We start from the raw sequence: 24,505 nt of genomic DNA, 5'->3' as shown, positions 1-24,505 counted from the left end.
GTTCAACAAGGACAAGTGCAGAGTCCTGTACTTAGGACGGAAGAATCCCATGCACCACTACAGACTAGTGACCGAATGGCTCGGCAGCAGTTCTGCAGAAAAGGACCTAGGGGTTACAGTGGACGAGAAGCTGGATATGAGTCAACAGTGTGCACTTGTTGCCAAGAAGGCCAATGGCATTTTGGGCTGTATACGTAGGGGCATTGCCAGCAGATCGAGAGACGTGATCGTTCCCCTCTATTCGATATTGTTGAGGCCTCATCTGGAGTACTGTGTCCAGTTTTGGGCCCCACACTACAAGAAGGATGTGGAAAAATTGGAAAACGTCCAGCAGAGGGTAACAAAAATGATTAAGGGACTGGAACACATGACTTTATGAGGAGAGGCTGAGGGAACTGGGATTGTTTAGTCTGCGGAAGAGAAGAATGAGGGGGGATTTGATAGTGGCTTTCAACTACCTGAAAGGGGGTTCCAAAGAGGATGGCTCTAGACTGTTCTCAGTGGTAGCGGATGACAGAACAAGGAGTAATGGTCTCAAGTTGCAGTGGGGGAGGTTTAGGTTGGATATTAGGAAAAGCTTTTTCACTAGGAGGGTGGTGAAACACTGGAATGCGTTACCTAGGGAGGTGGTGGAATCTCCTCCGTTAGATATTTTTAAGGTCAGGCTTGACAAAGCCCTGGCTGGGATGATGTAGTTGGGGATTGGTCCTGCTTTGAGCAGGGGGTTGGACTAGATGACCTCCTGAGGTCCCTTCCAACCCTGATATTCTATGATTCTGGGCTCCCTTTGCCCCACCTCTTTCCCAGGGTGCCTCTCTCTGAGCAGTAGATTTTGCTGTCCACTCTGAAGCAGAGTTATGTAGGATTTATTAGCTGACAGAAGTGTTGTTATGGTAACCCAAGCCAGGCTTTAAACATTCCTCTGTAGAGGAATGTTAAGCTCCTTAGCCTCCTCTCTTCTCTCTCACCTTCCCAGCAAAGGGAGTAGCTGGAGACCTCTTTCACTCCCACAGAGAAAGGAGGATGGCTCTGGAGATGGTAATAAAGGTGGAGCTTTTCATGGCTAGGTTATGGGGGCAGATGCAGCCGAGTAGCACGGGAACTGCCTCTCCTTATGCATTTGGTTGGTCTGACCGAAAGCTGTTGCTCTGAACCATGTGTAATGAGTGCCCTATGTGAAATGAGTTGGGGATCTCAGTGGTGAAGCAGGTAATCCAGGTGAAGCAGGTGTCCAAACCACAGAAACAGCAGGTATGGAGATTCACCCTTGCATTGCCATTGCCCATGCTGCCCTGTCCTGTGAAGCCTTTGGTTGCAGAACTGCCAGGCTGAATCTTTCCAAAGCACTAGATGAACTTAGGGCTTGTCTACACTACAGGTTATGTCGCTCAAGGCTGTGAATCATCCACCCACGAGTGATGTGAGTTACACCAACCTCAGCGTCGGTGTGATCAGTGCTATGTCTCTTGCTGACACGCTCGCAGAGGTGGTTTTGTATTATGCTGAGAGGAGAGCTCTCTCCCATTGGCACAGAGCAGCTTCACCGAATGCAGTGCAGCTGCACCGCTCTAGCACTTCTAGTGTAAACTAGCCCTTATCATAGGTTCCAGAAGATGTCATAGACCATATTTCCCCTAACACATTGGTTCCCTTGGGGGATTAGGAATGGGATAGTCCCATGAGCACAGTGGGGATTGGAGCCTAGCCTTGAATGTTGGTCTTACCCATCATCCCAGGCTCATTACACATTTGTTGCCATTGACATCTGAGTGAGGAGGGGGAACTGAAGTTTCTGGCCTTTCATTCTGGAGGAGAGAGGCTAGTAGCCCCTTGACCAGAAAGGGTTTGGGTGGCTAGGTTAGTGCAGGTTCTTGGACAACTTCAAGCACATCGTTGGCACTCCAGAAATAATCAATATGGTGACAATGATCAGCACCCTGCCCTGTATCACCAGCCGGCACTAAGAGTCCATTTCATTCCTCCTCTTAGCTCTCATGGTCCTGCTTCATGCTTCACTCCAGGGCAACAATTTTCAACCTATTTACCATTGTGGGCCACATATACAGCTCTCTATGTGTTATGTGGGCTGCATCCACACAATATATACAATACCCGTATGGCCCTGAGAATGTCACGTGGGCCACAGCTGTGTGCTGATTGGGCTGCGGGTTCAGAACCACTGGTCCAGGGAGTACGGTGCCTTGCCACAATGGAGGACAACAGGGTTCCGTGCTAGTGTACCTCCTTCCAGAACTGAACTGGAATTGAGCAATTGAATGTGAATCTTTCTTTCTCCCGTTCCATTTGAACAGGCTCTCCTGAACACTCAGAACAAGCTGAGAACATTAGTCCCCAATTTCACTTTCAACTTGGGCTTCTCTGGGAAATTCTACCACACAGGTAAGCTCCTTCCACCCACCTAGCATTCCCCTGAGTCTGTGTCCTCTGGTTGCAGTGTCCCATAGTGTAGCACAGCTCCCCTACAGCGTATTGGGGTGCTGGGAACCGTCTGTGGTTCTAAAGCGCTGTCTGTCCAATCGAATATTTCCTTCCGCTCTTGTGAGCTGAGCACCAGCAGGATGATGGTATTGGAAGCACCCTGAGTATGGCAGGTGTGTGTAAAACTAATGCAGGATGTCTCTGGGTGCTGCCAGTGTTGAATTACACTGAGATTAGCCACTGCCTCAGGTCACTGACCACCCTCCTGCTATGGACCTTCTGCTCCCTGCAGGTACAGATGAGGAAGATGAAGGCGATGACATGCTACTTAAACACAGGAAGGAGTTCTGGTGGTTCCCGCACATGTGGAGTCACATGCAGCCTCACCTCTTCCACAACGTCACCGTGTTGGCTGAGCAGATGAAGCTCAACAAGCAGTTTGCGCTGGTAAGAGGTGATGTCAGTGGTCCATAGGCTCCTTCGCTTTGCTTCAAAATCCCAAAGCATCCACACCGGAATGGGTGCTTGGCTCCTGCTGAGCCTAGGCACTAATGTGGTAATCCTGCTGGATTGGAAAGCTGAGTGTGAATCCCTGGCCTGGTGCTTGGTCCCTACTGCCTCGAAGTGTGACACCCAGCATTAGTGCCCAGGGGAACGTGTGTCCTGGTACTTGTGCACCAATGTGTGGCTCCTACTACATTGCAAAGCATGGCTCCTAGGGTGTGGGCATGGGGCATTGTGGCTGTTGAGTCATTCTGGTGCTACTTCTAGTATCCAATTCAAAGTATGGTACAAACTCAGACTGTAAAGAAGCATTCCCTGCTCTGTCCCTGTTGCTTCATTGAGGTTTTTCAGGGAGCCAGGTGTGCATTGCCCTCAGCTGATCAGTACCATAGGATGCCCAACGTATGAACATTGGCCTCCCAGAGAATCACTTCAACTTAAAGAAAGTTCCATGTTGTCATGTGGAGGGAGAGGACCGTCTGGAAAGTCCTGGGCTGCTGGGGCCATATATGCTTAATACTGACGGCACAGGGGTGAAACATCTGCAGATTCCTTTGAAAACAAGCCTCTCTTCAGCCCATGCTATGGGTTTATCAGTTATAAGCCAAGCCTCACTGGAGTAAGAGTCTGTTGTTTCATGCCCCACTCACTGGACCTCTTGACCCTGGGTAACATGGGTGATCCTAACCTCAGAGCATGGCTACCACAATGCTATAACGACAGTTTACCTCTTGTCTTCCCTGCTTAAATATCTGATTTTATTTTCTTTCAGACACAGGTCCAGAAATGTGACAGTCCGTTGCAAAGAGATACAAAACTCAGAGAGCAATTAAACACACTTAATATAGAATACCCTAGCCAATGAGCATGACAGGCTGTGACTCTGTCAGAGGGCCCCAGGTGTATTGTAAACCACCAGGGCAAAGCTGTCCTAATTTCTGTTGCTACCAGAACCATTCTGTGAAGTTCTAGCCACAAAATTCAAATATTTCCTATTGATTTGATGTAATACCTGGATCCAAGTCCCCGATCCATTCTGCACAGCCCCCTTGCTCCCTGCTGTCGCTAGCATTACTCTCTCAAAGACTGAGCCAAGCTGCAGTCTTCCCTTCCCTCCACACTTGGCAGGCATGGTTTTGCTTTTCTGCTCTGGTGACGCTCCTCTGGACAGAGTTAGGAGCAGGATTTGCCTCTTCAGCAGCACTGATCAGTTTGGCCGTTGTAACCGGTGGGGCTGACATCAGGCCGGTGAATTAGTCCAGTTTGTCACAGTCCAAGTGACCCGTGGCTGTTCAGCTGCTGCTGCGGTGCTGAACGCCCTGGTTGATTTATAAACACCTTTGTTACATGTGTCGATAGATTCTGGCAGTACTCAGAGCTTCCCATTTCACACAGCATCCCCAGAGAGTCTGCTCGTGCTGTTGTGGTTCTCATTAAAGACAATGGGGAGTTAAATACTGAGTGAAAGCTGTGTTCTGCTTCCAGGAACATGGGATCCCCACAGACTTGGGCTATGCTGTGGCCCCCCATCATTCTGGAGTTTATCCCATCCACACACAGCTCTATGAGGCCTGGAAATCCATCTGGGGCATCCAGGTGACCAGCACTGAGGAGTATCCCCACCTGCGGCCTGCCCGGTACCGGCGAGGGTTTATCCATAACGGCATCATGGTGAGTGTTACCAGCTGGGAGAGTGGAGCCTGTTGGGTTATTTCTGGGAGGAGCTATGGTGGCAGTCAGCTGATGGGGGGGGGCCTTCTAGGTGACCAGTGTTGAGAAGCTCCACCTGGTACCTCGAGTGCTGAACCTTCCCAAAACCATCCGTCAAAGCTGAGAAAGAGCCGGTTGGTGTGCATCTGTGATTGGAGTCAGTGCAGTGCAGAGGCTACGGTATGTGAGGTTTTAGAATAAAAACTCCCAAACGCAAGCAAGTACACGTCTACAAAGCTATGCATCCAGGCCCATGAAAACACCATTTCTGCACGAGCAGACTTCTCCTTTTCAGACTCCAGGGCTCTTTCTGAGGAGGCATGTCTGCAGCACCTGTCCTGACCTGTGTGTTAGATGTATGGGTCAGCCCCTGTGGGAATGTGGTAAAGAACTATGCACGCTAGCATGAAGCTGAGATCCCACTAACCCCCTGTGCCGTTACTCAGAGCAGGATGAGCATGTGAATGAGGGGAAAGTCTGAATCCTGTAAACCTGTGACGCTTGGGGTCCCTTGCTCGTGGCGTCCTCTCCATGTCATTCTGTAGGATGCTGCCTCAACACACCCATGCACTCAGCCTCCTCTGTAACGTTCCCTCTCTCTGGCTTCACTAGGTGCTGCCTCGACAGACGTGTGGGCTTTTTACTCACACCATCTTCTACAACGAGTATCCTGGGGGCTCCAAGGAGTTGGACAAAAGCATTCGGGGCGGTGAACTCTTCCTGACAGTGCTTCTGAACCCAGTAAGCTTGCCGGGCCCATTCTCAGTGTCCATGGAGAGTGCGAGGGTGGAAGCCCTCATAGAATCATAGAATATCAGGGTTGGAAGGGACCTCAGGAGGTCATCTAGTCCAACCCCCTGCTCAAAGCAGGACCAATCCCCAACTACATCATCCCAGCCAGGGCTTTGTCAAGCCTGACCTTAAAAATATCTAAGGAAGGAGATTCCACCACTTCCCTAGGTAACGCATTCCAGTGTTTCACCATCCTCCTAGTGAAAAAGTTTTCCCTAATATCCAACCTAAACCTCCCCCACTGCAACTTGAGACCATTACTCCTTGTTCTGTCATCCGCTACCACTGAGAACAGTCTAGATCCATCCTCTTTGGAACCCCCTTTCAGGTAGTTGAAATCAGCTATCAGATCAGATCAGATGTTTCTTCTCTTCCGCAGACTACACAAGGTTTGCCTAGAATGGTTAGCTATTAGGGTGGGAGAGCGAGAGCTGGGGGAAGGGCGGGCAGCTGCTTATCTGGACAGTAAAGGCTAAAGCAGCCCTTGCTACTTAAGGGAATTCTTGGCAAACCCTGTTGTCCTCTGTCAGTTCGTATCAGAGTTTAGGGTCAGCCAGAGCAAACCTCCCCAAGCACAGGATTGGAAGAAGGGGCTGGCATGCTGAGCCTAGTCAGACGCTGGAGCTCCTCTTACCCGTGCTGCAGTCTTCCCGCAACGAATTGCTGAGCCAAAAGTCCTTGGCTCCCTTTATTGCTTGTGCATCTGGCTGCAGTTGGCTTGTCTCCAGGCGCTGTGACAAATCCTCCTGGGGTTTCATTGCTAGGGTGTGTCCCCTTCCCCCTCCCCACCCCCAATCCATTTCCTTGAAACTTGGATACACGTGAAACAGTTTGTTATATGTTTTTCCTGTGATGCAGCTGTCCTGCCTGAGGCATTTTCAGGAGATCCAGGTCTGACACAGCTCTTTCCTGCCCCCTCAATCACTGCCTGGCTCCAGCAAACTCCGGAGTAATGCACTGCCTTTGCACCTTCCAGTCTCTTCCCAGCTTTCTGCTGTGGATGCTGGCTGGGGGCTTTCCCACCTCTATCCTTTTAAATCCAGAGAAATAAACGGGGAGACAGTGGGCTCAGACGGTCAGGTTCAGAAAATTGAGAGGGAGGCAGTTGGAAGGGGCCTTGCATTTCGTAGTCCATCCCTCTGCCTGTCACCCCTTGCTAAACTTTCCAAACCTTCTCTTTCCTTACAGATACCTAGTGAGTATGTCGAAACAAGATATTCCCCTTTCTCATAGGTCTCGGGTCCAAAGATCTTCCCTAATTTCCTTTGTTAAACTTAAACCAGTTTACTCCTCCTGTCCCCTAGAAATGTCCTGTCTTGGTGTGGTTATTATTACCCAGTCAGAGTTACTGTTTTCCACCCCTATAACGAGTCTCACAACTTAAGGGGAACCACCATTATTACTCTCATCTTCTCTCACAAGTTCATCATTCTCTGGTCCCTTGGATCATTTCAGCTCATCTTCCCTACTCTTTTCTGTCTGTTCCAGTGTCTGAATTTGGCCACTGGGCCAAAGGCCTTGCTGAAATCCAGAGATCACAATCCACCGGGCTCCCCCTCTCTATTCAAGAGGGCAGTTTTGTTATGTAAAAAGTGGTGACCAGATGACTGTGTCCTAATGTGCAAATCACCAACCCACGCTGGCTGTTCCCCTTCTTCAGTCACCTGCAAACAGACTCCCGGGCTGTGGTGTCCAGTCAGTGGTGCAAGTAGAAATCATTTCTTGCTGGTATTGCACTTATGGGAGGGACACAAGGGGGAGCATGTGACCCTCTCATGTGACCCTCCACATGACACCGCCCCCAGCCCAGGGCCCCTTCGATCTCTCCCTGTCCTCGCCAACACCCCCCTTTGTATATACATCAACATGCTTAACTACTCACTTTCCCCACAGATATGTAGTATTCGGTCTGTTTATATGGAATATGAGAGTTGGGTGAGGAGCCATTTCAGCATATGTATGACTTATTAAAAGACAAATTTTAAGTGGAACTGTATCATCGGCAACACTCTGGACAAGCTCAGTTCTGTGGCTCACTGCCTGCCCAGAGGCTGTGACTTGTGTCTGTCATAATATCTGGTGCTTTCAGTGTGGTGTAAGGTGAACTGAACTCCACCCCACCCCTCCAAGAGCCCCACTGCAGTACAGCCAGGCCTTGGCTGCCCACTTCAGGCACTGCCTTGGCATCTCTCAAGGGCTGTGGTGTCCTCTAGCAGATAAAACTGTCCCCAGAGCACCATGCACCTTGGCTTTGGCTCCCCACTGTGACTTTCTAGCCTCCTCTGAGCTCCTTCAGTCTTTTCCTGTATTTGCACCTTTCCTTCTGCTGGGTATTTCTCCCTCATTTCTTCCCTTCATCCCTGCAAGCAGCGGAGGGCTGTGCTGTCAACACATCTTCACTGCTCCTGTTTGCAGAGGGAGCCCAGAGCTAGCAAAGTGCGACCCCACTGATAGAGACATCCCAGTGTTTGGAGAAAGCCACCAGCCCCACATCACTATCAGTGGTCCGTAGCAGACTGGGGCACAGCCTCTTTGCACTCCTTTGTGGTGCTTCCAGCCCACTGGAGTGTGGCCCACGTGCAGGAGTCCTGGGTGTATGGTTAACTCTGCAGTGTCAACAGATGATGTTTGATTTTCTGACTAGTGAGCAAGCCTTGATCTCAGGCATGAGAATAGACGCCTACAGGCTGCCACATGCCCTGGCTGTATTTCCTAGCAGCAGAGGGGGATGTTTCTGAGCACTTCTCACAGGCCCTTTTGTTCACACTACATGCCATACAGGCCATTGCTATACCCACAGCTGTTGCTTTATATTCCTAAAGTTTCCCTCATCATCTGTTCTCTGAACTCCAGGCTTCTCTGTCTACAGCTCCTTGTCAGTGCTGAGCAGGGGAGATCATGCCATGCTGCAGATGGGGCCTTACTGCCAAGCTAGTCATGGGTCAGTTGAGGGGCAGGGTTTGGTCATAGATTACATCAGCAGGCTCGCTCAGGGCTGTGTTGGCAGGACCAGCCAGGGCAGGGCAGACCACCAGGGCTGATCTGTTGGGGTATGCATGTTATACTGTTACGAGACAGCCAGACTCAGTAAGAAGAGGAGGGCAGTGGCCCTGCAAGTCCTGGTTGGCTTGGCTGGTTGCGATTCCTCTTGCTTGGGACCATTTATGGGCAATGATGTTACCAGAACTGGTCATGGCAGGCCTGGAGATTTGACTGCCCCCGTTGTATGCCACGTTTGTCACCCTGGCAGCGTCCCGAGCAAGCCGGTGTTGGGACTGAATCCTCTCCTCCCCCAATGCAGGAGGGCTGTGTCAGTGGTGAGAAAGGGGTTGTTGTGCAATGATCCCTGTCTATCAGGTGGCTCCCCAAGCAGTTGGAGGAAATGGATGCTTTCTCCTGATGCATGGACAGCTACTCCTGAGCCCGATCCTCTCACCTTGCCAGGTGGACCTGCTCCCCCATCCTCACAGTGATTTGCCTCCAGCTTTCCACCAGTGGGTGCCCACATGATTGCCCAGGCCCCTCTTGTACCCTGCGGTGCTAAACCACCTGCTTCCTTCCCAGTGTTCTCAGTGAGGTGCCCCCTGCTGTGCTGCTGACCTTTTGGCCTTGCAGCGTTTCTGTGCCCAGTTGTGCACTGGAGTGTCACAGGGACCGAGCCGTCAAAGCCGTGGACAAACGAATGCAATTATGAGAGTAGGTTGTTCAGCAAGGCAGGGTGAATGCAAGACCTCGTGCTCGCTGCAGGCCTGAGTGCGTCTGCAGAGCCCCATAACCTGGTGGGCAGAAGGTGCCCTCCTGGGGGTTTAGGGAGGATATGCACATGTTCCTGAGCTTCGGGAGGGTCCCATGCCCAACAGTTGGCAAGAAGTTCCGCAGGGGGATGCCCACACCCCCTCGGAGGACCTTTTGATGGAGGATGTTGATTTAGTTGGTGATGGTCCTGCTTTGAGCAGGGGGTTGGACTAGATGACCTCCTGAGGTCTCTTCCAACCCTGATAGTCTGGGATTCTATGATGTCTGTTCCCTGGCGAGAGGACAGGCAGGGATGGCCACACCCCAAGGCTCAGGTCTTGGTGTATTTTTAGTGTTTTAAAGAGTGAAGCCAAGATTGTTCCTCACGCTGCTGGTGAGTCAAAGCTGGCTTCCCACAGATTCGGGATCTGGGAGACTCCTGTGAGATCATCCAGTCTGCCCTGGATTGCTTCTGCCAGGGCATTGCCTGGCAGTCAAAGCCAGCCCCAGCACTCCCCTTCCGAGGTCTCCGTGTCCCCTGTTCAAGCTGGCACATGCCGCAGCCAGTGCAGCGAGTGCCCTGCTCTCACGGCTTGTGACCCCCTCTAGCAATGGGAAGAGGAGGAGGAACTGAATTCCAGTTCTGAGCACACAGGAGATTCTGCTTCCAATTCCCTCCTGGACAGGGGCTTTCCAAGCTGTTGACTGCTTGAAAAGGGTCACTGTGGACAAATCACTACTTTGGCCTCAGCCCGGCTTCCAAAACTATCCTGTGGTCACCTGGAATGTGGAGCCGTGGCTTGTTCAGGGTGGGAATGTGTTTGCTTTGTGCATGTCTGGGTCTGGGGCTCCTAGGAGAGGTGAGTTGCTGTCTCTGGGAATGCACAGCGCGCTTGCCGGGAGAGCTAGGATCCAGGGTAGGTCCTGTCTCCACCAGTCAGTGTTTTGTAAGGGCTGAGCGGGCTCCCTGTTCCAACTGTCTGCAGCGATAGTAACTGCGCTGGGGCTCTGGCGGAGAACGCATTCTGATTCACACGTGGTCTGCCCTTGGGATTTTCACGGACTAGCCCAATTGGGGCTATTTGGAGAATCACCCACTTCCCTCTCCCCGGGGCACCCATTGCCTGGAGCAGAGGTGTGGATTGCAGAGCAGTAACCCCGGGGGCATAATATAGTCTCTTACCTTTGCCCCATAGCCTAGGAGGGATGCACATTCACCAGCTCAGACAGCCAGAGCAGGCCTCGGAAGTCAGCAGCTTCTAAGTCTGGTGGTGGGATGCAGTAGGGTGGCAGAGAGCAGGCTGGGGTGACGCAGGGCTGTTACCTGACTTGTAAATGCTTCTTGTGTTCCCTGTTTGCAGATCAGCATCTTCATGACGCACCTGTCTAATTATGGGAACGACCGGCTGGGGCTGTACACTTTTGAGAGCTTGGTCAAGTTTGTGCAATGCTGGACTAACCTTCGCCTGCAGACTCTGCCTCCTGTCCAGCTGGCAAAAAAGTACTTTGAAATCTTTCCCCAGGAGAAGAACCCACTGTGGCAGGTGAGCAGGCTGTTCTGATATCCCTTGGCCATTCAGGACTCCTCCCCGTGGCCTCTTGCAGGAGGCTGCTCTCTCTTTGGAAGGTACATGGAGAGGGAAGGGTTGCCACTCCTACCACTCCAGTGCCCAGAGGGGTGAGTCGCATGGCCGTGGGTTTTGGTCCTTGTTGCCTCGCTCCCCAGATCCCAAAGACGTGACGTTGGAGGAAGGGAGTGATGGGCCACACTCCTGGTGCGAGCTGTGGGGACAGAGAGCTCTCATTGGCCTGGAGGGGGTCCCAGGTACTTGGCTAGTTGAGGATATAACCGTGGGGGGAGGAACGTCTGTGGGGCTGGCAGAGTTTGCAGGCATGTTACTGTGACGCCTCCGGACATAATTTCATGCTATAGAATTCATGTTGGTTAAATCAAAACATGCTTATTCCATTTCATCCCAGCACAGCAGCTCTCTGTATGTTAATGAGCAGATTAAATGAACTGAAGGGGGTAGAACTGTCTGTCTGCCAGAGTGGCTGTGCTGTAACAGCAGCAGGGCAGGGATTGCTGCTCAGCCCAGCAATGATGATGGGCCCACATCTTGGTTTCTTTGGACAGGAATTGCGGGTCACACTTTCAAAAGGGACTTAGGCTCCTAAATCATTTGAGTGCTTTGGAAGCTGTTCCTGCGCCTTGGTCTGTGCAGTGCAGCCTGCCAGTACTCAGCAGAATGGGGATGTAGTTGTGAATTGTTCCTTGTGGGTTACACTCTATCCGCAGGAGCCGTCATCAGCTCCCTTGCTAATATTAAATCCTGTTCTCTCTGTTGTGCAGAATCCCTGTGATGATAAGAGGCACAAGGATATCTGGTCCAAAGAGAAAACATGTGACCGGCTCCCCAAGTTCCTTGTCGTTGGACCCCAGAAAACTGGTAATTGTTCAGCCCATTTAAAGATAAACTCCTGACTCTGCTGCCTCCGGTGCAGATGGACCGTTCGTGGATCTGTACGGCAGTAGCCAGCGATCACACGTGATTAGGGTCTCTGGTTTGTCCCACCCAAAGCGCAGCACCTCCGTCAGCACACTGCTCCTACTGCCCTGCTGAGGCATAACCCGAACTCGCAGGGAAGAGCCTGACCTGCTGAGTCACGGCGAGAAGTAGTGCAGGCTCTTGGTTTACCCACACGAGCCGATGTGCCCCTCTCGTGCCTTCCCAGCAACAGGCCTGTGCCCTAATGGCTCTCACGCTGACACACTGCACAGGGGTCTGGGACTAGATCTGTACATGGGTCGGTAACTCATCTGGGATTGCTGTGGCAGTGATTTGGCTAGAGAGGTATTGAGCTGAGGAACCGCTTCCAGCAATTGACAGGTGCCAGCCATTTGTGTAGAATGGGACCCTCAGCCCTATCGGTGAACCTCTTCCCAGCCCAGCTGCCATCCCCCTCACAGGAGTCACAGGCCTATGCCCCTGGCAGCTCTTGTGCTCTGTGCCCGTGCCGCACTGTCGCTGCGTAGTAAGGACACCTGGCTTGGCTGACCATAGACATGCTGGAAGCTCTCGCTGTGCTCAGCAGAGTTGTCAGGAGACACAAGCCTCTCCTCCGCCCCCCGCCTCTTTCAGTTCCCTGGGTGACCGAAGCTCCACTAATCGTTGTTGCTCGTTGTAGGCACAACAGCTGTGCACTTCTTCCTGACCATGCACCCAGCGGTCACTAGTAACTTCCCGAGTCCAGCCTCCTTCGAAGAGATCCAGTTCTTCAATGGGCCCAACTATCATAAAGGAATTGACTGGTAAGCATCCTAGCTCTTGTGCTCCCCTATAGGGATTGGTCGTCATGTTGCGCCCTCCTGAGTGTCCCTGGGCTCCATCCACCTCAAGCGTTTTAGCAAGCCCTCCATTTCTGTCCGGTACGTTGCACCTCTGGGTGCTCACTGTCTTGATCTGTTTCTCCACTTGCTATGCCCCAGCTACACCCCTGCTATAAGCCCTTAGCCCAGCGTTTCCTAAACTTTGAAAGCCATGCATGCTCCTGCAGCCCTGCATGTGCTGTGAATGTCTGCCCAAGAGCAGCCTGGGGAAATCGCCATACAATACTTGCTCTCCTTGTCACATGCTCTGATGTGTTCATGTTTAAAATATTCTCACTTAGATCTGAGATTTTTCAAAGCAAAGGTTTTTCTGGCATAGCTAAATTGGTAACAAATGTGGCAAAACCCCAATACTAAAAAGGGGTTGCCAGTATAAGTCCATTTGCCAGTGCATAGCTACGTTTGTTTGGTGAAGCGGTGAGTGGCCCAACTCGTGGCCCGTGGGCCGGATGTGTCCCACAGGCCGATTCTCTCCAAGCCCGAATGTGTCCAGCCTGCAACAGATCTACTCGACAAAATAGCATCCTCCCTATGACATGGCCTTGATTGCACTGTACACGCAAGGTCACGCTGCTTGGAGAACGTCATTTTGTAGAGCACGTATTTATGTAGGTGGTCCGTGGAAGAGCCCCACACAGCAGTGAAAAGGTTGGACCACCCAAGACCAGCAAAGGTACTCCTTTGCCAGCATAAGCTGCATTTCCACTAGGAGGGTTTGCCGGTATAGCTATACCAGTATAGCTAGTGTAGACAAGGCCTGAATTAGTGCCCATTGAGATGGACAGGGTGGTTCTCACCTCAGAGTTAAGTTCTCTACGGACCCAAGCAGATGTCTTTGTCTCCTACACTTGGTTTGGTTGGTCTGTCTGCTTGTCTACATGGGGGATTTTTATACTGCTCTAGTTATACCAGTGTAGACCCCTATGTGAGCACTCCTTATCCAGAATGAAAGTATCCATTCGGAATTATACAGATATAACTCAAGATAACTTTACTGTGAAGACAAGCCCTAAGGTTCTTGTTGGTGCCCCATCTCCCTAGTATCTGAGCACCTCACAATCTATAGTGTGTTTATCCTCACAGCACTCCTGTGAGGCAGGGCAGGGCTCATGTCCCTGTTCTACAGAGGGGGGAAACTGAGGCACAGAGAGACTAAATGACTTGACCAAGGTCATGCAGCAAGTCAGTGGCAGAGCAGGGACTTGAACGCAGATCTTCAAGTCCCGGCTAGCATGCTACCCACTGGGCTGTCTTTTGTTCTTCACACAATAGCTAGAGGCTCACTTGTTTTTACTGAAAGCTGAGACCCGGGGGAATAATTCTGAGGCCTGTCTACATCCCCAGCTAGTTCCAGGCACCACCCGAGAGTGCTGTGCCCTGCTCACAGGGCAATGTCTTCGCCCCTTATCGCACCCCTTCCTACTCCACATCAGACTCTATCCCTGTTCCCTACTATCCCCGTTCTGTGTCATCCCCTCATTGACTCTCAAGTTGCAGTGGGGGAGGTTTAGATTGGATATTAGGAAAAACTTTTTCACTAAGAGGGTGGTGAAACACTGGAATGCGTTACCTAGGGAGGTGGTAGAATCTCCTTCTTTAGAGGTTTTTAAGGTCAGGCTTGACAAAGCCCTGGCTGGGATGATTTAACTGGGAATTGGTCCTGCTTCGAGCAGGGGGTTGGACTAGATGACCTTCTGGGGTCCCTTCCAACCCTGATATTCTATGATTCTATGGGCTTGGCCACCCCAAGCTCCTCTGCATGCCCTATACAGTTCTGAGGTGCCAGCAGGCTGGTTTGCCCTGTGCCACTTTTCTGCTGGGTTGTGCTCCCCACACATGTGCCATCAAGTTGTCCTGGTTTGCTCTGCTTGGCAGGTACATGGAATTCTTCCCCATCCCCTCCAACGCCAGCACAGACTTCATGTTTGAGAAAAGTGCCAATTACTTTGACACAGAGGTGGTACCGAAGCGTGGCGCAGCCCTGCTTCCACGAGCCAAAATCATCTCCATTCTGATCAACCCGGCCATCCGAGCCTACTCCTGGTACCAGGTATCACCCCTTCCCGGGGGGCCCTGGGGAGGGCTGGAGATCTGCTCCAGTGTGGAAAGCAGCTCCTGGGTGAATGGATTTCTCCTGGGAGGCCGGGGTAGGTTAGTACTGATGGGAGCGTGTGGATTTGTTCACCGGAGAACTGGGGTGTGTTTGTGCTGCCCCAGGGCAGCAGAGAGCAGGGGGCTGCGTGCACATTGGCTAGGGAAGGGCAGAGTTCTGTGTTCTGACGACCTAACCATATGTTTGTTTCCCAGCACCAGCGTGCTCACAGCGACCCTGTGGCTCTCAATTACACCTTCTACCAGGTGATTACTGCGAAATCCCAGGCCCACCTGGAGCTGCGCAACCTGCAGAGCCGATGCCTGCTCCCTGGAATGTATTCGACTCACCTGGAACGATGGCTGACATATTACCCCTCTGGGCAGGTACAGAGCTCTGCTGTGCTTGGCCGTGTCTCTAGTAATTGGCAGAAGATTATTCTGGATCAGTGCTGCTCAGATATCAGTAACTCTGGGGAAGAGAGTCAGAAAGCCCCAGTCCCGAGTGAAGCACGGTGGACAGGGAACGAGCTGGCTTTTCAGAGTTCAGCTTGGTGACTGTAGAGACAGGAAACTCCCCGTCTGTCTCATTCTCTCTTCACTGTAACTTACGACTCTTTTTTGGGGAGGGGAATATAAACTGCTGCTTCCTTCCCTCCATGTTACCTGATAGAGAATCAGGCTGATTTGTTACTGATCGTGTCTATCCAGTCAGGGTCGAGTGTCTACAGGTTTCCTAGTGCCTGTGTATAGTAGGTGGCTGAGCTCCCAGCCTGCACAGCAGCGTTAGGAGGCCCAGGAAGCACTAGCTTACTGCAACCTTAGCGTCTCTCCCTTTTGTCTCGGCAGTGTGTCCCCCTGGGGCAGTCACGGTGCCCAGTGGGTGTTCTGCTACTGCTGTGATACCCTGGCTTTCACCAGAGGCTTTGGGGCTCTGTTGCTTGTCACGTTCACTTGTTTCTTCTCCAGCTCATGAAGCCTGTAGCGCTGCTGAGTGTGGGTTTTACTGCAGGAGTCTGGAGTCCCCAGACTGCCGAATTCTGGAGTGCTGCCTGCCTTCTGTTTATAGATTTCTAGGTTGGTCAACACAAACTACAGCTCGTTTCTGTCTCTGAATCTGCCTTCGTTGTGACAAGACATTTACAAACTGCCTTGTGTGCTCGGAGTCAGAAAGCATTTTAGCAACTTCTCTTTTCTGACAGATGTAAAGCAAGATTGCCTAGAACTCGACTTCTGTTGCCAGAGTTAGTCTCAGGTGGTGCATGAACCAACAGATCCCATCATGCGTTTTGAGGCACTTATTCCCTGCAGCAGCAATAGCTCTAAGACCGGGCAGTGGTTCTGCTTCTCAGAAAACATAGTACGGCTGTAGAACTTTAACAGGCAAAGGTAAAACAAAGCCGGGCTCTGTGTTCATGGCCTTGTTGCTGTCGTAGCAGAGCCAGTGCCTGACCAGAGCAGACGAGTTGTGGTGCAATTGCAGTGAATAGGAGTAACAGACATTGCATCTCCTCTAAGGCAGTATATTGTCCAGCGAGAGCCCTGGCCCTGGGCTGTTCCCTCCACATCTGGAGAATTCTGGCTTAAGCCAACGGTTTGCAACCCCCCGCCAGTTAATTCAAATGCAGCAACTGGAAAGGCAGCAACAGCAGCATCCTCAGCGCAGGAGACAAGCTAGCACTTTCATCTGGTGGTCAGAGCCAGGGAGATGGTGGAAGGAGTCTGTCCTGCATAAAGTGTGCTGGCACATCCCTGGGCTCACATCTCCCTGCCTTCGTATTCAAGCTGTTAGAACAGATGAGAGTGCAGAGAGGACAATACCCTCTTAGCAGAAGACGGCACTTAAAATGATGTCAGGACATAATACAGCAAGAAAACTCTTCAGCTGAACTAATCACAACTACGCTGGAGCACTGTGAAAACATGGAACTAGGGAGCCCTCCTGCTCTGTACAAAATCACCTGAGCTCTCCTCTCTGGCTGACTTTGCATTCTCTACAGAATGAGTGTCAAGCATTGGCTACCACACCGGGCAGGGACTAGGACACTTTAGAATAAGACTGTGGATATCCCTACTGGAGAGTTAACTTGGGTGATCAGCACTTAGGTTAGCCTGGCCTGGGGGTGAGCAGCCACACTGCAAAGCCCTACTCAAGCTACTGCATCCTCACTGGTGCTGCTGTCCCTTGTATGTGTCACTTACTTCACGGGGCATCTCCCATGGTTCTCAGCGCTGCAGTAAGCTGAGCTGCTCTATCATCCTTTTCTAGTCAATTGAAGGAGAACTTGTCTGTTCTTCTGGGGAATAGAGGGAAGGCGCTGGAGGCTTACTGGCACTGAAGTGATTTAGTCTGTGTCCTCTCTGCAAAGTGGGAGGGTTACCAGTCTGAATGCAGCAGCAGCCCACTAGCCCATGCTCCCAGAGAAACCAGCTAGCGTGGGTTTAAAGCACCATTCAGCTCAGAGCATTTGTGTGGGGACAGGAGTGGGGCTAGGGACAACACCCAAGTAAACTCTGCAATGAAGTCATACCCTGTAGGAGCTGGTTATGCAAAAGGATATGGACATGTCACCTTTGGAAGACTGACCCAGGAAACACTACTTCTCCAGGACCCACAAAGCGCATGGCCCATCCTGGAGAGAAGCAAAGGGCTTAGTTACAAGCACAGATCTGCAGAGCTGAGGTCAGACAACTGGGCTCTGAGTGGAGGGAGCATAGGCCTGACAGCGTGGAGCCACTGCCCAAGTCACAAATCTGCTGAGCTGCAGTTACCCAGTAAACAGGATCACAGCACAAAGTGATTCGGGAGTGTGCTGTGGCAGTGATGGATGGAAAGCGATATATCATTTATTCACTGAATCCTCATTATTACTAGAACTGTCCTGTGGACCTGTGACCTGCTGTCTGAGCTGGAAGCCTAGACTTTCTCTCCCTATATAAGCAATGGGATCTCTCCACTTTGATTTACAAAAGCTACCTACCATAACTGGCAACAGAGATTTGCATAAGATTGCCCCCCTTTCCTGGCTGAAATGGTGCAGCTGCAGAAGCCCTGCACCTTCCAGTCTCACGGCCAGAGTGACTGGGGGCATTTTAATGGCCTCTTTAAGAAAGAACTGGTCTTAAAAACTAGGTTTCTCCAAAGAGGAATCCCCCACCCCCACCCCAAAACTGCTAATGGTGTAATGGTTGTACAGAACTGGAGCACAGCTTCCTGTAGTTATTTCTTTGGCCTGGGATTCTGGACACACAAGGAGCAGAGCTTTTGGTCTGCCCTGGACAATGAACTAATTGCATGGAGAAGGATTCTCGAACTCTTTGCAAATACCCCACAGTTCTTTGCAGTGGTTTGTGTCCATGCAGGTTTATCACAGAGTGACTAGGTGATAGGTGAGACGCAGGGGCCCTTCCATCACCACCTCCTGCCACTAGAAGATACCTGCCCCAGAGCAGGAGAGGAAAAGCAGCTCGCCCACTCTGAGGTCAACTTCAGTGTCTGCAAAGAGATACGTCGCCTCCCCACAGAGCCTGACCTACCATCAAAATTGCCAAAAGCCATCTCCTTCTGTGGCCAAGTGCTTCTGTTTCACTACTGGATCTGGAGTGGTCTAGGGCCCAGCTCCCCAGAACTCACCCCAGGTCATTTCTTTTGAACGATTTCCTCTTTAATGGATAGTCCAGCTAGTACGAAGAGACTGATGGTTAATGTCTGTCATCCTCCGAGGGAAGGAAATGAGCCAGAGCAGATTGTTATGTAAAAAGGAAGCATCGGCTGTCAAAAAGGATACATGTAATTGATGGCTAGTGCTGAGGCTAGGTGCTCAGTTACAGGCTGTTGTGTGGCAACTGTCAAGTGAAAAAAGTGACACTCAGTTTTGAGCTGCTTTTATGTTGTAAATATTGGTCACATTAGGACTCTTCTGTCTCCAGTAACAAAGGGCCAGCACCCAAAAGAGGAACAGCACTAGCTTTTCCCCTCAGGCTCTTTGAGGGTTGTAAACCGCAGGTATTAGGGCATGGACAGTGCTCCTGGGGGAATGTCCTGGTCCAGAGGGGCTGCTCCCTGGTTTGGTGCCAGAGGCTGACTTAGCTCACACTGAAAGCTTTGTGGACTCTCTATTGTTTCAGATTCTGATTGTGGATGGCCAGGAGCTCCGGCACAGCCCTGCTTCCATCATGGAGAACATCCAGAAGTTTCTGGGGGTGACACCACTCTTCAACTACACCCAGGCCCTCAAGTAAGGATTCGTCAGTATGTGCGTATCACTGCTAATATTGCTAGGCAGCTGCATTGTGAGCTTACTCATGACCTTCATCTCAGGTGAAACAAGAGTTGGTCTGTCACGAGCTCTGTCCCTGGCCTCTCCTGAGAAGGGATTGCAAGTTGGCCTGACTGGTGTGGTGAGTTTAAATAAGCTTCCCTACTGTGCTTATGTGATCTAACAACATGCTTAAGCACTTGATTCCCAAAGCTGGCTGGAAAATGCTGCTGGCCTTCATCCACCTGGTCACTAAGCTTCACATGAGCCAAGAATGAGCTCGGGATGGTAGAGAGGTCTGGTTATTCTTTTTGTAGACATGACATCACCCTGTATTTGGTCTCGTTGTGTGGTGTCCCCCGCTTGCTGATGTAGAAGTAATCTAACATTGTCCTAGATCCCTTCCTGAGCTGAGCCCTTTTTGACCTTGACACTGAAGTCATCAAGACTTGCTGTTGATGTGGATACTGAAATTACCTGGAACCGTAATTCCTTGAGTTTTTGTTTAGTACCTCATGGTGTCACCAACGGACTAGGACTTTTGCTGTTTCATTTCTGCTGTATGACACACTCTGGATATTATCTTTGGGCTAGGGAGATACAAGGTGGGAAGGTCAGATCACAACTTCATCTAGACCAAGGAATAAATGGTCAGTTTTCAGAATGGAGAGAGGTAAATAGTGTTGTCCCTCAGGGGTCTATACTGAGACCGGAACTGTTCAACATACTCATAAATGATCTGGAGAAAGGGGTACACGGTGAGGTGGCAAAATTTGCAGATGATACAAAACTACTCAAGATAGTTAAGTCTCAGGCAGACTACGAAGAGCTACAAAAGGATTTCTCAAAACTGGGCAACAAAGTGGCAGATCAGATTCAATATCGATAAATGCAAAGTAATGCACATTGGAAAACATAATCCCAACTATACATATAAAATGATGGGGTCTAAATTAGCTGTTACCACTCAAGAAAGAGATCTTGGGAGTCATTGTGGACAGTTCTCTGAAAACATCCACTCAATGTATAGCAACAGTCAAAAAAGCTAACAATTTTGGGAATCATTAGGAAAGGGATAGATGATAAGACAGAAAATATCATACTGCCTCTATATAAACCCATGGTACGCCCACATCTTGAATGCTGTATGCAGATGTGGTCGCCCCATCTCAAAAAAGATATATTGGAATTGGCAAATGTTCAGAAAAGGACAACAAAAATTATTAGGTGTCTGGAACAGCTTCCGTATGAGAAGAGATTAATAAAACAGGGATTTTCATCTTGGAAAAGAGATGACTAAGGGGGATATGATAGAGGTTTATAAAATCATGACTGGTGTGGAAAAACTGACTAAGAAAGTGTTATTTACTCCTTCACATAACACAGGAAGTAGGAGGCCACCCAATGAACTTAATAGGTAGCAGGTTTAAAACAAACAAAAGGAAGTATTTCTTCACACAAGGCACAGTCAACCTGTGCAACTCTTTGCCAGAGGATTTTTGTGAAGGCCAACACTATAACAGGGTTCAAAGAAGAACTAGATAAGTTCATGGAGGATAGGTCCATCAGTGGCGGTTAGCCAGGGTGGGCAGGGATGGTATCCCTAGCCTCTGTTTGCCAAAAGTTGGGAATGGGCGACAGGGGATGGGTCACTTGATGATTACCTGTTCTGTTCATTCCCTCTGGGGTACCTGGCATTGGCCACTGTCAGAAGACAGGATACTGGGCTGGATGAACCATTGGTCTGACCCAGTATGGCTGTTCTTATGTTGATTTCACCTAATTTGGAGCAACTGCTCTGGCCAAACCCTTTTTGAGTCTCTGGTAAGTTATATATTAAATTGGAGGCTATATATTATTATGAGGTGAGGGACCTCTCCCATTGGTGTTGGGAAGGAGACTGATGGGTCTGATTGGGTCCCAGATATGCCTGAGGAATTGTTAGAAGAGGCATCGTATAGTCGTAAAGGATTCAGAGTCAGGTCTGAGTTCCTTTTCCAGCTCAGACACAGATATGGCCTGCGTGACAGCGGACCTGTCCAAAACAGTGCAGCGAAACTTCACTTGGGAGAATGGCATTAGAGAAATGTCAGGGATTAGGACTGTTTGGCTCTCTGTTGGAGCAGCTGTGATGGATTAGTGGAATTATAGACACTCCCCCATCTTCAGTTGCCGTGGGTCACTTATGACCTGCAACTGCTGAAGCAGTAGATGAGGAGGAAGCAGGGTTGGTCAGCTTGCAGCCCTGAGAATTTGTGTGGTAAGTTGATATGTGGCCCATTTTAGGGACTAGATGGAGGTTTTCATTAGATCTGTATTTTAATAACGTAAGGTGCCCAGGAGTTGAGGCTTTGAGCACCATCGGAAGCTGTCAAATCAGTGTGGCATAAAGGGAGGGTGTTTTTGTTTGTTTTAAACTAACTGTTAAAAAAATTCTATTAGTGTAAGTTCCTATGGAAACAGCCTCCAAAATTCCATTTTCCTGGTGGTCACCACAACATTTTACCTGAACCTGAACGTGAAATTGACTTGCCATGCATTAGAACCAAAAGTAAGAGTGCTTTTCATTGTCACAGCCAAGAGGCACGCCACGAAAAGGAAACAAAGTGCAAAATGAATTAGATTTTAAAATCTTTGAACTGGAGTCAGCAACACAGACAGATACACGTTTCCTTCCCTAGGATTTTTAACTAAGTGTGTCCTTTTCAGGTTTGATGAAGCAAAAGGATTTTGGTGCCAGGTGCTAGACGGAGGGAAGACTAAATGCTTGGGAAAGAGTAAAGGAAGGAAGTATCCTGATATGGATTCCTCGGTGAGTAACCAGCTTGGGGAAATGTGCCTTGCCTGGAAGAGGCATAGTGGGTTGAAGGGGAGAGTGCTCTCAGCCAATTAGGGACAAGGTGCAGTGTCAGTGGATTTTCTGAGATATGGGGACTACACGATGCCTTTCAGGGCAGAGAGAGGACTGCATGTAACCCTTGCTAACGTGAGGTCTTCTCTTCCCCCTGCAGTCTCGGCTGTTCCTCACAGACTTCTATCGAGAGCACAACATCGAGTTATCCAAGCTGATGAACAGACTTGGGCAGCCCCTTCCCACGTGGCTCCGCGAGGAACTGCAGAATTCCAGCTGGAGCTGAGGTGGAAGCCCCTGCCCTGGTGCTGATGGATGCATGGTGCTGTCTATCCATGGATATAAAAGCCAGGTGGAAAATACACTACGATGGCATCTCTTGTCAGTCAAAAAACTAGAGAAAAGAACAGCAGCCAAGATCTTGGGATGGTGACAGGAGCCCTTCCCGCTCTGGCTGCTGCCTGGGATGTCATTGCAGGAGGTCCAGCGAGACTGTTGCACCCAGTGCGAATCAAGCCCCTAAATATTAATGGTTTGTTACAAAACTTTTGTAAGAAAGACACAAAGAAAAGGAAATTGCACAAAGTGTAGCGGCTGCTCCAGGAGGAGACTGTGAGCCCAGGGAACATCTGTGGGCTTCCCTCCCCCCCCACCCAGAAGAGAGCATGCTAACCCTTTGAAGACTGGGATTTTTCAGACTCCTATACTACTACTGTCTGAAATGCTCAGTACTTAGAGGGTTACTGTCTTCCAGTTGTGACAGGTTTGGGGTGCAGCACCTGGCCTTTGTTGTTGATAGCGATGTGGTAATTGCACTGTTGTAGCAGAAAGAGCCACTGCAGCCTAGAGAAGGGGGAATCGGGAGAACCCCAACTTTGGGGAGCAGTTCTAATGCCAGCCATGAAAGGCAACATTCCCTCTTCCTCCTTGCACATGGAGTTTGTTCTTTGGAGACGGGTCCTGCTGTTCGTAAACTGTGTGGCTCCCCTCAACAGCATCCTCCGCTTAGGCTCCCTGCTCAGAGAGGGGGGGTGTTGTAAAGTGGACTGCCTGGTCCTGCCTGCAGCTGTGCCCAGGGAGCTAGGTGAAGGAGCAGAGGCTTGCAGAAGTTGTCATAAAGAATCTGTCTGTTGTCTTCCAGAGAGAGGGGAACAGAGGTTGTCCTCTAACAATAGAATATTTCCTCTACCTCCTCCTGGGAATGGGCTTGATGAGTTAGTCTAAGGCCCCTGGTTGCAAAGGCTCTAAGCCATGCTGCTGAATATAACTGAGGATCATGTCCTGCTAGCTGCTTCCTCTCTTGCATATTTCCCAGGCATTACTGATTTGGGGAAGAGTGGTCCAGTTCTTTTCTGGGGCTGCATCAGCATCCACATGATGGCAGGGTCCAGAAGATACCAGGCCACAAAGCTAGTTTCTTCAGTGGACATCAGTGAGAGAGGAATGGGGTCAAACAGGAACATCCTCTGACTCGCACTTAGCTTCTGAGCAGATGACATCCTCAGGGGTGCCAGATCCATTGAAGGGATAGGATAGATAACTGAGTAGGAGCAATCTAGGCAAGATCCAGGGCACTCAGAGTAGAGCTTGTTGATCCTCCCTTGGTGCAAAAGAACAAGGCCCTGATCCTTGTGAATTAAGAGACACTCTCACCCCCTGTACCAAGCCAGATAGCTTAGTGAGAGTAAAGGCAGCTCTGCTGCCAAGGGACTGGAGCTTCTATTGTGGGGACAATTGTCCAGCTGCATTGGGGTTGCTTTTCTCTGAGGTTGGCCACATTTGGAAAAGTAATACCCAGACAGTTGCAGGAGACGAATTCTGATGAACTCGTCCTGCTGGTGTCTGGAGTGGTTGTTTTCTTTCTCACTGAGCCAATGGGCGTCTAAACTTCCCACTTCCCCTGTCTCACTGCATGGAGGAGAGTGGCTCTGGAACCAGCTTTTTTTACTCCTTCTCCAGCCTTATATAGCAGGAGTCTTGCTGCTTAAGACAAATGGCAGGGTTCACTTTGACCCAGACAGGAACATAATGTATGGCAACTTCTGCAACTGTCATGGTCTCCTTTTTTCTAAAGGGGAGAGAAGCTGTTTCAACCAAGCTTTTCCATTGAGCCTTGGGTATTGTGTATTTTTAACTGGTGCATTTACCATTGTATGTAAATGTATATAGTATACAATATAGTATTTTATTCCATGTGCCCTAAGGAAGGGCTAACCTTGTGCAACCAAAAAGAGGAACAGAAATAGAAACCTATCTCCCTCATTAGAACGGAGGAGAGCCCCACTTCCTGCACTGGATTCATGTATAGTGTCATTCACATTGAATGATGATAATGGAGAAATTCTTGGCTCTCGAAGCTGAGCACAAGTGTCTGAATAAAGGCTAGAAGTAGCATTCAGTGGGTTCAATAAACGTACCACTTATTTTCTATGAGTTGTGATGGTTTGGAGTGTTGTCCTCTCTCTGGTTCTGCTCTCACCCACTCAGCCCTGTGCTTGGGCAAAGGCAGGAAACAAGCAAGCTACAATTTAGAACAGTGACCTAAGCTGGTATTTGGGAAGGGTGCAAGGAACAGGGTCCTGAAGAGGTGCAGTGACAAAGGGGGCAGCTGTTACAACCAGCAGCACCAGTACCACTCAGCCTGAAGCATCCACTGAGCCAGAAAATTAAAGGGGGCAGGCTAGCAAAACAATTCCCTCTCAGTACACCTTGTGGGTGTCTGTAGTGCATGGA

General features: G+C 50.1%; 1 protein-coding gene across 11 annotated transcripts in view; it reads left to right on the top strand.

The window, feature by feature from the left end:
• NDST2 (N-deacetylase and N-sulfotransferase 2) overlaps window positions 1-24,202 on the top strand; it is a 218,705-nt gene extending 194,503 nt beyond the window's left edge. For 10 of the 11 annotated variants that reach the window (XM_073352875.1, XM_073352877.1, XM_073352876.1 and 7 more), the window contains 12 exons: window positions 2,313-2,400; window positions 2,732-2,886; window positions 4,429-4,614; window positions 5,266-5,394; window positions 10,542-10,724; window positions 11,534-11,630; window positions 12,370-12,493; window positions 14,447-14,621; window positions 14,879-15,049; window positions 18,791-18,900; window positions 21,631-21,733; window positions 21,933-24,202. In XM_073352875.1, the coding sequence (XP_073208976.1) occupies window positions 2,313-2,400; window positions 2,732-2,886; window positions 4,429-4,614; window positions 5,266-5,394; window positions 10,542-10,724; window positions 11,534-11,630; window positions 12,370-12,493; window positions 14,447-14,621; window positions 14,879-15,049; window positions 18,791-18,900; window positions 21,631-21,733; window positions 21,933-22,058 (1,647 nt within the window). In that variant the 3' untranslated portion in view covers window positions 22,059-24,202. The remainder of the gene's footprint in view (window positions 1-2,312; window positions 2,401-2,731; window positions 2,887-4,428; window positions 4,615-5,265; window positions 5,395-10,541; window positions 10,725-11,533; window positions 11,631-12,369; window positions 12,494-14,446; window positions 14,622-14,878; window positions 15,050-18,790; window positions 18,901-21,630; window positions 21,734-21,932) is intronic. The other variant, XM_073352885.1, reaches the window with a different exon arrangement.
• Window positions 24,203-24,505: the final 303 nt, after the last annotated feature.

This window comes from Lepidochelys kempii, chromosome 7 (genome assembly GCF_965140265.1).
Source record: "Lepidochelys kempii isolate rLepKem1 chromosome 7, rLepKem1.hap2, whole genome shotgun sequence".
NCBI classification, from domain to species: domain Eukaryota; kingdom Metazoa; phylum Chordata; order Testudines; family Cheloniidae; genus Lepidochelys; species Lepidochelys kempii.
Note: the sequence above shows the minus strand (reverse complement) of the source record. Positions and strands in the feature narration are given on the sequence as shown.